Source organism: Trachurus trachurus, assembly GCF_905171665.1.
Source record: "Trachurus trachurus genome assembly, chromosome: 13".
NCBI classification, from domain to species: domain Eukaryota; kingdom Metazoa; phylum Chordata; class Actinopteri; order Carangiformes; family Carangidae; genus Trachurus; species Trachurus trachurus.
The window spans coordinates 18,361,653-18,373,647 of NC_139892.1; the positions used below are offsets into that span (position 1 = coordinate 18,361,653).

Genomic DNA, 11,995 nt, shown 5'->3' on the forward strand with positions numbered 1-11,995 from the left:
ACAATTTAAACAACAAAATGTCATTGTTTAGGCTCTGCTCAGTAAAAACTTTATCTTTAAATATTTCTAAATCCTCTGACCCCACTTTTCCTCTGCGCAAAGCCTCAGCCATTCAAAACACCTCCCACCCCTCTCCACTACGCCTGCATGACAGCGCAGTAGTATTGCTTTCAACTGCATTGCTCCCCAAGGACATATGAGAGTGGACCTGAGTGTGCCTAGAAACTTCAGCTTTTAAAAACAAAGACAACGTTTAACTGTTGCAAATTGAGCCATTCAGCATTAGTCTTCCAGTGCAAACATTAACATCCACATATAGCACGCAGACTTATATAAACACACACAATATCTCATTAGTTAAATCCATATTTCTGCCATGGCCAAGGACAGAAGATTATATTCAATATTTACAGAAAAATGTATTCAGATCTTTTTTTATTGTTAATATTGTTATATATCTCTCTTGTCTATTAATACATACTATACTGTACACAATAAGGACACTTGATGCTTTTACAAATCTGTAACTCCATTTTGGGGTTTGTCTTGTTTGTTTGTTTTAGTTGATTCAGCTGCAGAATCGAAACCCTATAGACTTCTTTCCCACGAGGCCATTTTGATTTAATGTCACAGTCAGGGTGGGATAATTTAAAACTAGGACAGCTGTTTTACCAATGATTTCACAGTAAACAAAAACAAACACATTTGAATCATAGGAACCATGTGTTTTCAGTTACAGTTTATTGCTATTTTCACTTTTGTTAATCTAAACAAATCATTACGGAAATGGAGACAGTCTGTGCGAACATACAGTAGCTGCAGCTCAATATCAGACAGATGTCCATAGATTGCTCCACATGTTGTTTGTTCTAGCCAGTTTTGCAAAGCACTATCCCTATCTTCTTACTTAATATTCAGTAGCCGTTATCGAATCTGGCAACTCTTCACATAGTAAGTCACTTAAAATGCCATTATTTTCCGAATGATTGATTTTTGGCTTCTTATTGTTCCTATAAAACACAGTAAGACGTTGTGTTGTGTACCCAAAGCAGGATGCAGAGGCAGAGCCAGGTAAGATTAAAAGGCAGTTTACTTGGACTGGATTCCAAAAACAAGGTCAGCAACGGTCAAGCTGTTGGAAGAAGAAAGAGAGATCAAAAAGGGTGCAAAGAAGAAAGCAAAGCAAAGTAAAAGAAACACAAAACTTGGGCTGGATGTTGATTAGCACAATAGATGACCTGACAATGGAGAACTGCTGTTGGACCGGTATGTGGAAAACGTGGCTGATCAGGAGCAGGTGTGCAGGCAGGTGGTAATCAGGTGGCTGGGGAGTGGCAAGAAAAGCTGTGTTCGGGTGAAACAGAGAAAATGCAGGTAGCAGCAGACAAAGAAAAAGTTCTTCACATGGTCCAACTAGAGCACCAATAGTGTCGAACTAAAGGTTTTTATCTTTATTCCTGAAATGCAGCATCTCAAGGCTTACACCTTTACCAGTGTTTTACAGAAGGCCGAAACCAGTTTGACATTGGTTAGCGAATCCAATGCTACCATAACTCTGTACTGTGCAACAATGGGCTCTATGCACAGCTCGACTTCCTGAACTTAATGCTGCTCCTTTGTTTCCTGTCTTACATTATTGGACAAACTGATTAATCCAGATGTGTCTGAGTAGTCACAATAGTCAGACACACCTGGATTAATCAGTTTGTCCAATAGTGGAGCTGTGCATACAGCCCATTCTTACATTTTAAACAGGAAACACGTCTTTGACTGAGCTCAACGCTCTGCAACGTAAGAAAACACATGCAAATACACAGTGCTGCAAATTCAGAAGACATCTCCATCAATTTGACAACACATAGCTCTGCAAAGTGTGCTCTCAGGGCCACCATATAAGCAAGGCTATTAAAATGTTGTCCGAAACCATCTAGGAGCAAAGACAGATTACCTCTAAATTGAACTGGTAACTTAGTTTTCCGTGGTCAATGTTTGATTTACATAAATCCCATGTTCAAGTGTCGAGCACTAGTTTAATAAATATGACAGTGCAGAAGGGATGTTTAGTTCAGAACAGCTGCAGGAAGCTAGAAGATGTGTTTATACTGTACTCACTGTAGGTACAGTAGCACAACACTGTTTTAGCAGCACCAGAAGATATTACTCTACTAAACTGATGTTTTACAATCAAGAAAAGGTCTGTATTAAAGTGGAACACCACCACCAGTATAAAACATTTCTCCCCATGGACTTATTGCCTTAATTTCTGTGTTTAGAGCTGCTGAAGCCATTCATTCAGCCGTTCATTTGTTTCACTGTTTTTTTTCCAGCTGTGCGTAGCTCCTCCATTTCCGTTGTGTACAGCGCTGTGGGACCATCAACAACAGAAACAGTTCTCAAGTGATCCCAGAATCCACGGTGGCTTTTGTAAGTGGACTTTCAAGTTTTTCAAACACTGCCACCAAAAAGGTTTAGCATGTCTAGTCGCAGAGTTGTCTCGAATTATATATTTTATAATATTTTCAAAACAGTTATCTATTGTGTATGCAACTGCATTTGAAAAAAAAAAACTTTGTTGAAAGTTTGTTCTGTTGAAATAGCTGCATTATCCATGTGTTTAAATCTAGTAATGCTGATATTTTGAGGATATAACAGCAGCGTCGGTCTTGCTACCTGCCACAGGCTGTAAAGGACATTATCTAGTTTCAAAACACTGTAGGATGAGGAACACAGATGGACTGAGGTGATGAACCAGGCCTATTCACTTCAGTCACCTAATAGCACTACATAAAATTGCATAACAGTGTAACTGAGACATTTTGTGCACACTGTCCTCTCATTACAGCAAATAACAACTCGTGCATTTGGAAAGAAGTGAACAATGTCACTTAAACAGATCCTAACTCTGTAGCCGTGGTTAAAAAACAAGAAAACTCCAACTCCTGCTGCTAACTTTCACTTGTCTCCTGTGCCTGCTGATTCCCATAGCACTGCATAAATTACAGATTATTACAACACAATACCAACAAAGAGGTAATTACACGATCCAAGCCTCAATAATTTGCTATTATACTCCCTGTCAAAGGCAGCATACTGGTTCAGACGTATTGCTTTAAAGTGTGAGGTGTCTCTTATTACACCCATAACAATCTCAGACAGCCCGTGTCTCTGGGATAGTAATGTCATGCCAGGCTGTGGCAAGGCTCTCCCATTGTTCTCCATGGGATGTTTATAGCTGTGTGCCTGATATATGATAACCAATAAGTGAGAGGTAGTAATTACAAGGCCCGCACTGTACCAGATTGCCTGATGAATGCGTGAAAGAGAAGATGAGGGGGGGCAGGGGGGGTCTTTGTGGAGGCTAGTTATTACAAGACATACAGAAACTTGACATACAGCAGTACTATGAGCAGGAGAGTGTTTGCAGGGGGAGAAATAAATAGCATATATCCATTTCCTTCCACCAAATGGCAAAGTAAATAGCACTGACCTTCTTAAAACAACGTAGCTGCAAGCCAGCGAGTGTCTAGATCAAAATACTCAGTTGCACGTATTCCTAGTCTTTCCCCATCCTCTGTTCAGGTCAAGAAGAAATAACACAATTAGGTGATATAAAAACACACAAGGAAAGCCCAACGGTATCCTATTGTAGGGCCCAGGACACAGATTAGTGATGCGGTCAGACCTTGTGTCTCCTAAACTAATCATCAGCACAGTGCCAGTTATTCTTTATAGATGTTGCCCCAGGAGCACAGGGGAGAATTAAGAGCCACCCAAACTCAGTGTATTCTTAATTTTATTAGCAAACACAGCAAGTGCTATCAAAATGGATCAAACAGGTAGTCTGACTATTGGAGAAACTACACTTATTATTTATGTGTTTTCGCACAGTTGAATGGGAAGATACCAGTCTCAAACAGTAAATATTAGGATAGGCCTACAGCAAACTAGTTTATTTTAGTGTAGAGACTGGGAAAAAACAGCTGGCCTGGCTCTGTCCAAAAGTAACAGAATTTTCTAAATTTACGAGGGTTATGTGGCTGACTTTTTCTTGGCCTGGCACAGTAACTTCCTGAGATAAAAATCTGTTAATTAGTGAGTTTTATAGGTGCTGCTAGGTAGATTGTGTTACCTTTGGACCGTTAAACCAAGCTGGGCTAGCTATTCCATTGTTTGCAAATTTCTTACAAAAATTGTTTGATATTTTGGGAGATATAGCTAATTGCTTTCCTTACGTTGTTTAGTTATATAATTTCAGTCCTGTCCTGTTTTCAATAACATCTTTTCTGTTATTCCTATCAGTAGCCTAATTGATACTTCCTTAAAGCAGAAGTAAGTGGTCCGGTCGTTTTCGCTAATGCTGCGTTCCAGGCAGGCTTTTGAAATCGTAAATTACAGCTTCAAGTCACAACTTACGACTTTGTAGCGTTTCAGGCAACCCACTCGTGTTTTTCCGACCTGTTTTACCGGTGAAAGTCACTATAACGGCCACTCGTAACTTCCGACCGGTGAACTCGTACCAGATCGAACTGGTACCACTTCATGGTCGGAAAAATATGAGTTTCCTTGAACGCACCATAACAGTCCTCGTCCCTACGTCGCCACATTCACGGCGTTCCTTGGCTGCACACACAGCCCTGCATGCCGTTCTCTCTCCTCATTGGATAAAAACTGTAGGATACGATAAATGTTTTCTCCTCGGCTCAGAGCAGAGCAGAGGGACTGAGAGACCCGTGTTTCAGTCCAAACACTCTATGTAAGTGATTGCTGTCGGAAGATATAACTATTTAAGACTTATATTAACACAAATATATCACTTACTTCTGCTTTAATTATTGGTTGAATGTACCCTGTGTGTGAACTGAAATTCTGAGATTACATTTCTCATCGAAAGTTGTTGAAAAGTACATTTTGTTTTACTTTTTCACCACAGCCTTGAACAATGAAGGATTCTTCTTGTAGGCTAGTAATCCGTTAGCTTCCGAGGCTACATTGACTAGAAAAGCTAGCCTCGCTCTGTCTCACTAATTGTATCTGGTATTAGAAACAGGACAAAGTGTTTCCTCTCAAGCCAACAAACTGTTTCCTCTTGTTTCTGATCTATAGCTAAACTAAGCTTTAGCTAAACAACAGATCCAGATTTTCAAATATAAAAGTTGTGATTCTTTTCTCATTGTCAAACTGTTGAAGCTACACAATATCATCTTTGAGTGAATAAAACATAATCAAGGCTTTTTCAGGGTTACTGTTTGCAGTGCAGATAGCTAGGCCTACAGACTAATGGTCACTTAACCACAATCCAAACTGCTTTTAGGGTCAAACCTTGATCTACCAGTGTTCCCACCTTAAGAGGCTTTGTGACTTGGATACTAATGCATCCTGATTTCGGCTTCTTACCTTGGAAAGACATATCTCTGATAATAATCTGAGGCCTTCTAAGGGCACACTCAGGCTTCTCCTGGCCCTCTCCAATGACCCTGTGCCTTTGAAGTGTGAACTTGAAATGTTAAAGTGGAGAGGCTGCTGAGTAGTAATGGAACTACAGTCAAAGCATTTCTGTTTGATTCACCAAAACCCTTAGCACTGACGTACAATAAGATATCATCTCGGGGTCTGGAATGTATTTCCTCCCCCGCTCGATCGCTCTTAATTTGAAGTTGGAGGCTTTGTTTTTTTTTTCTACCTGACGCCAGATCAGATAGAGCAGCACATAGCCTTCATCTAGCCCAATTTGTCATCTAGAAAGCGTAAGATAGGGCGATTTCCTTTCATAAAGCAGGAGTAAATTTACTGATCATACAAAGTGCAGCATTTAAGCAGCAGTATTTTCACACCTCACTGGACAAGATCAAAATATTATGTGACACAGTTAAAGAAATAGGTCATCATTTTGAGGAAAAATTTGCTTTCTTCCTCACAGACCAGCAGAGATCCATCTGATATGACGCTGCAGTCGTCTGGGGGTTAGCTTAGCTTAGCTTTGCAGAAACACTGGAGCTGTAGCCTGCCACAAATCAAAACATTCATCGCGACTGATAAATCTACACAAAAAATGATGCATAAAACAAAAAATTTTGGAAGCTTCTCTCTGTAGAAAAACAAAAACACAAATTGATTATTTTATGCAAATCGAAGCAATGAGATGGTATGTTAAATTATACATGTTTTACATATTAGCCTATTAGTGAGCTTTAATGCTGGTTTTGGCATTAGGCAGGGCCAGGCTAGCTTGCCGTTTCCAATCTTTGTGGTGGCTCAGCTAATAAGAGACGTACTATACCATTAACATGTTAATATAGAGTATCTTTGTGTTAATTCATTGTAGTCTAAAAGAAACATTGCAAGTTCAGTTAATACATTTTTGTCGATAAGAGCTGTCTCCAGCAATATAAAACAAGAGAAATTCATCTCTGCTTCTATTTCTATCACTTATTTTCTTTTACCAAAGCAAGCATTGGCTACTAACCAGCTATCTGTTGCCTGCCCTTTTGCCGTACACAAGAGGCCACAGAAATATTATTATATCTCAATTCATGTGTTATTAGTATTGGTCTAAATTACAAAGAAGTTGTTCTCGGGCCAGACAAGTGCAAAACTGCCTTCACCAGACACAGTTTTAACACAGGGACTAATAGAGACAGTATGCAGTTGACAGCCAATTCAGTCCTACAGGGCGAGAGGCCAAAATCCTTGAGTTCCACCCGTTTGAGAAAAGATCAAATGCTCAGTGCAACAGCTGTGGGGCTGCAGGCTCTCCCCATTCAGCCACTAGATGGAAACAATAGTCCTCTGCTCAGCACAGTCCCTCTAGCATTCATTTGTTGCATGTTATGCCTGATTCTGTGCACCGCTTTGTCATTTTTTCATCATGCCAATGCTAATCAACCTATTTATGGACTCAGGGGGTGCATGGATCTGGTGTGTTTTCAGAGAGAACATTCTTCAGCCGCTCCTCCCTCACGCACCTGCCCCCGCTGAAGTGCCCGTTAGCAAGGCAATGAAGCTTGCACCAGCTGCAGGAGCACTTTGCTTGTGAAAGAACTGACCTGCAGGGCTCAATAAAGTTTCATATTATATCACATGAAAACATTAGCAGAAATGGTGACAGAGTAATTATGAGTCAGCAACGGTAAAACGCCAGTGGGACTATCATTTTACAATTTTACCAGTCATACTGGAGTAAAATAAACTACTCAGTGTTTGACTCAAAACTGTGGTGGCAGATTTTTTATGATGGATCCAGTAGAGAAAGGTTGTTACCTTTTTAATTATCCTCCACACTTTACTACAGTACATTTAACTGCTCATCAGTATTACTCAAATACAAATACTACCTCTGAAAAGGTTCAAACTGTCTGAGAATGTTTACTAGTAGCCTACCATTTAAAGTTGTATTTACTTTCTGTTTCCATGTATGTTTCTTTATACTTTATACTGCATTTCAATTTACACAGTGATTCCATATACAAAATGGAATATGCAGTTGTGAATGTTAAACATTGCTATATATATAAACCTACCAAACACTATATAAAGTTGTGAAAATTAGGTTAATCTAGAATTTATTTGTGCCGTAAGCATTGCTATTCACTGATATTATGTAGAATAAACAATGACAGGCGCTGCTTTTACTATAAATAGGCGACTTGGCAATGGCTTGGAACACTCTGAATTTACTGTGCAGAAACTATTGAGTAGTAATTTGGTGAAATTTACACTAAATTTGGCCTTAAAACATCTCCTACTATTTTAATACATAAAAAATCTACCTCTTGCTCCAAAAACTTCTTTTTTTTTTCATTTAATCAAATTGGATGAGGAATGAGGAACACAGAGCTCAATGACCAAGTATAATTTTGCAGGATCTCCTATTTGTGGAGTGGTTTTAACATATTAGATGTGAATAGACCTACAACTCCCACCACTGAACAATGACGGGAATTCAGTTTGTGCAGCAATAGCACACTAGAAAATGCTCAATACAGTGCACTCACTGATATCAATGTCTGAGCAGTACGTTTTAATTTAAAGTTAAATTAATTTGTTGTAAAGAGTGATGCATTTCCCTAATAGTGAAAGCTATTGTAATGCACAACACTTGACTTTTGACATTTTATATGCACATTTTCCTGATGATCTGTCTTTAATTTTAAACCATGAATGTGGTAGCTTTTAGTGGCAATTGAACATTTTACATTGTGGGTGTTTCTACTTTTAGCTACTCTCGCAGCACTCTCAAAACTATTCAGGGCAGAAATGTCAGAGGTATTTGACCATCCTCCAGCATCTGTCTGATAATTTTCCTTGTGTGCTGCACCGGTTGAAATGTGAGCGTCTCAGAGTCCCCCCTCCCCTCCCCTCCTCTCCTCACCCCTCCACCCACCAGCCTCCTCCTCCTCCTCCTCCTCCTCCCCTCCCCTCACCCCCGCCCCCTCCCCTCCGTGTCTCTCCTTGACTGAAGTCCCACTGAGCGGCTCTCAAACTTCAGTGTCGAGCCTGAAAGCGGCGGAGGACGAAGAGCTGGGGGCCGACCGACAGACGAGACACACAGACACCACGCCGACCAAACAGCTCCGTGGACCCGCTTTGATACCCGCTTCTCCCCCGCGGTCGCTTTGAGGATTTAACACTCAGCTCTCGGTGTTTGCTTTTTGATGATTTCTCCTCCATTGTTTGTCAAAGTTTCCGACTGTCACGTTGTAGTTACGGACCTCTCTCTCTCTCCCTCTCCTCTCGCCTGTCTGTGGGATTAATCGCTTTAATTCAATGCTAAATCATCAGACTGCGCGCCAGTGTCTGCGTGCAGCTGTTTTTGTGTGTTTTTCTAACGGAGCGCTGACGGTAAAGGCAACATTTTGGACCTGCCTCCCCATGGGGAAATAGCGGGGATCTCTCACCAACCGACCCAGTGTTTTTTTTTTTTTTTTTTTTTAATATATTATTTTCTAAACCTTTTTTTTAATGGTGCTTTTTGAAACACAGACCTCAGCTCTCTCCAAAAGAATGAGCATGGACGGTTGTCCGTTAAAGGTGGTGATTTTCCTCTGGTGCCTGCTTGTGATTTCTGGCTCCAGCTTTGAAATAGGCTCCTACGACCTGGAGCGGGACAAACCGGCGAAGTGCGAGCCCATCGTGATCCCCATGTGCGAGGGGATCGGCTACAACCTGACCCGGATGCCCAACTTCATGGACCACGACGATCAGAGGGAGGCTGCCATCAAGCTCAACGAGTTCTCCCCTCTGGTGGCTTACGGCTGTGATGTGCACCTCCGCTTCTTCCTCTGCTCCCTCTACGCCCCCATGTGCACGGACAAAGTGTCGACCTCCATCCCCGCCTGCAGACCCATGTGCGAACAGGCCAGGGAGAGGTGTGCACCCATCATGAAGAAGTTCAGCTACACCTGGCCGGACTCCCTGGACTGCTCCAAGCTGCCCATCAGGAATGACCCCAACGCCCTGTGCATGGAGGCGCCCGAGAACGAGACCAGGACGGAGGGCAAGAAAGGTGAAGGCATGCTCCCGGTGCCCCCTCGCCCCAGGCAGACGGGCACCAGCACCGGGCGCTCTCCGGGCAGCATGGGCTCCTGCGAGAACCCAGACAAGTTCCAGTTTGTGGAGAAGAGCCAGTCCTGCGCGCCACGCTGCTCCCCCGCCGTGGACGTCTTCTGGTCCCGGCAGGACAAGGACTTTGCCTTCATCTGGATGACGGTGTGGTCCATACTTTGCTTTGTCTCCACCGCCTTCACCGTCCTGACCTTCCTCCTCGAGCCTCACCGCTTCCAGTATCCGGAGCGGCCCATCATCTTCCTCTCCATGTGCTACAACGTCTACTCCGTGGCCTTCATCATCCGCTCGGTGGCCGGGGCCGAGAACATCGCCTGCGACCGGGAGCACGGCGAGCTGTACATCATCCAGGAGGGGCTGGAGTCCACCGGCTGCACCATCGTCTTCCTCATCCTCTACTACTTCGGCATGGCCTCCTCCATCTGGTGGGTCATCCTCACCCTCACCTGGTTCCTGGCTGCAGGGAAGAAGTGGGGCCACGAGGCCATCGAAGCCCACAGCAACTACTTCCACATGGCGGCTTGGGGCATCCCCGCTCTGAAGACGATCATCATCCTCACCATGAGGAAGGTGGCCGGGGACGAGCTGACGGGGCTGTGCTACGTGGGGAGCATGGACTCCGGGGCGCTCACCGGCTTCGTCCTCATCCCTCTGTCCTGCTACCTGATCATCGGCACCTCCTTCATCCTCACGGGCTTCGTGGCTCTCTTCCACATCCGCAAGGTGATGAAGACGGAGGGCACCAACACGGAGAAGCTGGAGAAGCTGATGGTGAAAATCGGCATCTACTCCATCCTGTACACGGTGCCGGCCACCTGCGTGATCGTCTGCTACTTCTACGAGAGGCTCAACATGGACTACTGGAAGCTGAGGGGGCTGCAGATGAAGTGCGGCTCCTTCAGCGGCCACAGCAGCGACTGCTCCCTGCAGACGTCCGTGCCCACCGTGGCCGTGTTCATGCTGAAGATCTTCATGTCGCTGGTGGTGGGGATCACCAGTGGGGTGTGGGTGTGGAGCTCTAAGACCCTGCAGACCTGGCAGGGCCTGTGCAGCAGGAAGCTGGCGGACAGGACTAGTAGCAGGAAGCCGTGCAGCGGCGTGAGCTGCGGCAGCACGCACTGCCACTACAAATCTCCTGCTGTGGTTCTGCACATGGCCAAGACTGACCTGCACTCAGACAACCCCACGCACGTCTGAGAGGAAGCATGCACGGACACACACACGCACAGACGCACACTGCCAAATGCAATTACACACACCACATACACATACACATACATATGCCCTGTGTAAGGAGCTGCTAAAAAGACTTTACAAGATGAAGAGTGGTTGAATTGAACTGTCAGTTACTCCTCTGCTGCTGCCAAGGGACACACAGGTACAGGCATCACTATGAGAAACTAGCTGTAAACAGTATTCAGTGCGTAAAGGGAAATGTTCAGTATTGTTACCCATATTTTTCTGTTCATAGTGTTCTGTGCAGTAGTCATGCCCAGTGTTGTTCACAAAGCTGAAAAAAAGAAAACACACACACAAAAAGAGACTGTTTAGTGGGCTGAGGCATCTTGGGAAATATTACTTTATCCTCCTCCCCGAAAGTGGCATGATTAACTGTATAAATCTGTATAAATGTTTTATTTATTGTAAATATATTTAATTTAAAGTTCACCTTGGCTCTTATCAGTTTTTGTTGTTTTAGATGCATTTATTAAAGGTCAAGGGAAATGAAGTGCCTTTTATAAGAAGTCTGCCCCCCCCCCCCCCTTTTTTTTTTTTTTTTTTGGAGGATAATAAATTAGTGGAATTCATGTTCAACTTTCTCGCTGCCTGGTGTTATTTTTATTGTTGTTTTGCTAACTGTCTCACAGTGTCCCGTAATGAATATTTAACCACTTCATCAGAGATCTAGTCACAAGTGAATGCTCATTTCACTTCAGTTTTTTTTCTGCCATTCCTCACCAGGGACTCACACACTTCTTCTTTTTTTGTGGCAGCGGGACGCCTCGCCAATTGTGTTGTTTTCCAAGTTTATGCCACACACCCCAGAGGCGTCCCCCAACAATAATCCTCAAAGAGAATCGCTGATGAATAGAGTGACAAACCGTGGCCAAGTATTAATGTTTGCATCATGGTCTTAAAATTCAGGAGCAGTTTTTGCAGAGGAATATATTTAATTAATGGGTGTTTTAATCCTTCCACAGATTCACTGTTGTTGCCCTCTCGCTGCTCCATTTGATCCCCGAGCAAACACTCAGCACTTTGATCTGAGAGGACAAATCTGAAGTGGATTTCAGCCTTATTGCATGGTTTCACTGACAGATTTAAGTTTAGCGCAGGCGCTCAGATTTGTGGTGGTTCATTGAGGAGATGGATTATGAACTTAATATTTAAGTTTCTGTGCGGTTTGTGGCTCTGAAGCTGTATTTTTTGATAT

General features: G+C 43.3%; 1 protein-coding gene across 1 annotated transcript; it reads left to right on the forward strand.

Moving 5' to 3' along the window:
• The first annotated feature begins 8,489 nt into the window (after positions 1-8,489).
• On the forward strand, positions 8,490-11,337 carry fzd9b (frizzled class receptor 9b). The gene has a single exon (XM_083984625.1). It carries the CDS (start codon positions 8,959-8,961, stop codon positions 10,756-10,758), a length of 1,800 nt encoding a protein of 599 aa, XP_083840751.1. The 5' UTR covers positions 8,490-8,958; the 3' UTR covers positions 10,759-11,337.
• Positions 11,338-11,995: the final 658 nt, after the last annotated feature.

Excerpts from the sequence above, each read along its gene's own strand:
- fzd9b (XM_083984625.1), top strand. The coding sequence starts at position 8,959 with ATGGTGCTTTTTGAAACACAGACCTCAGCTCTCTCCAAAAGAATGAGC.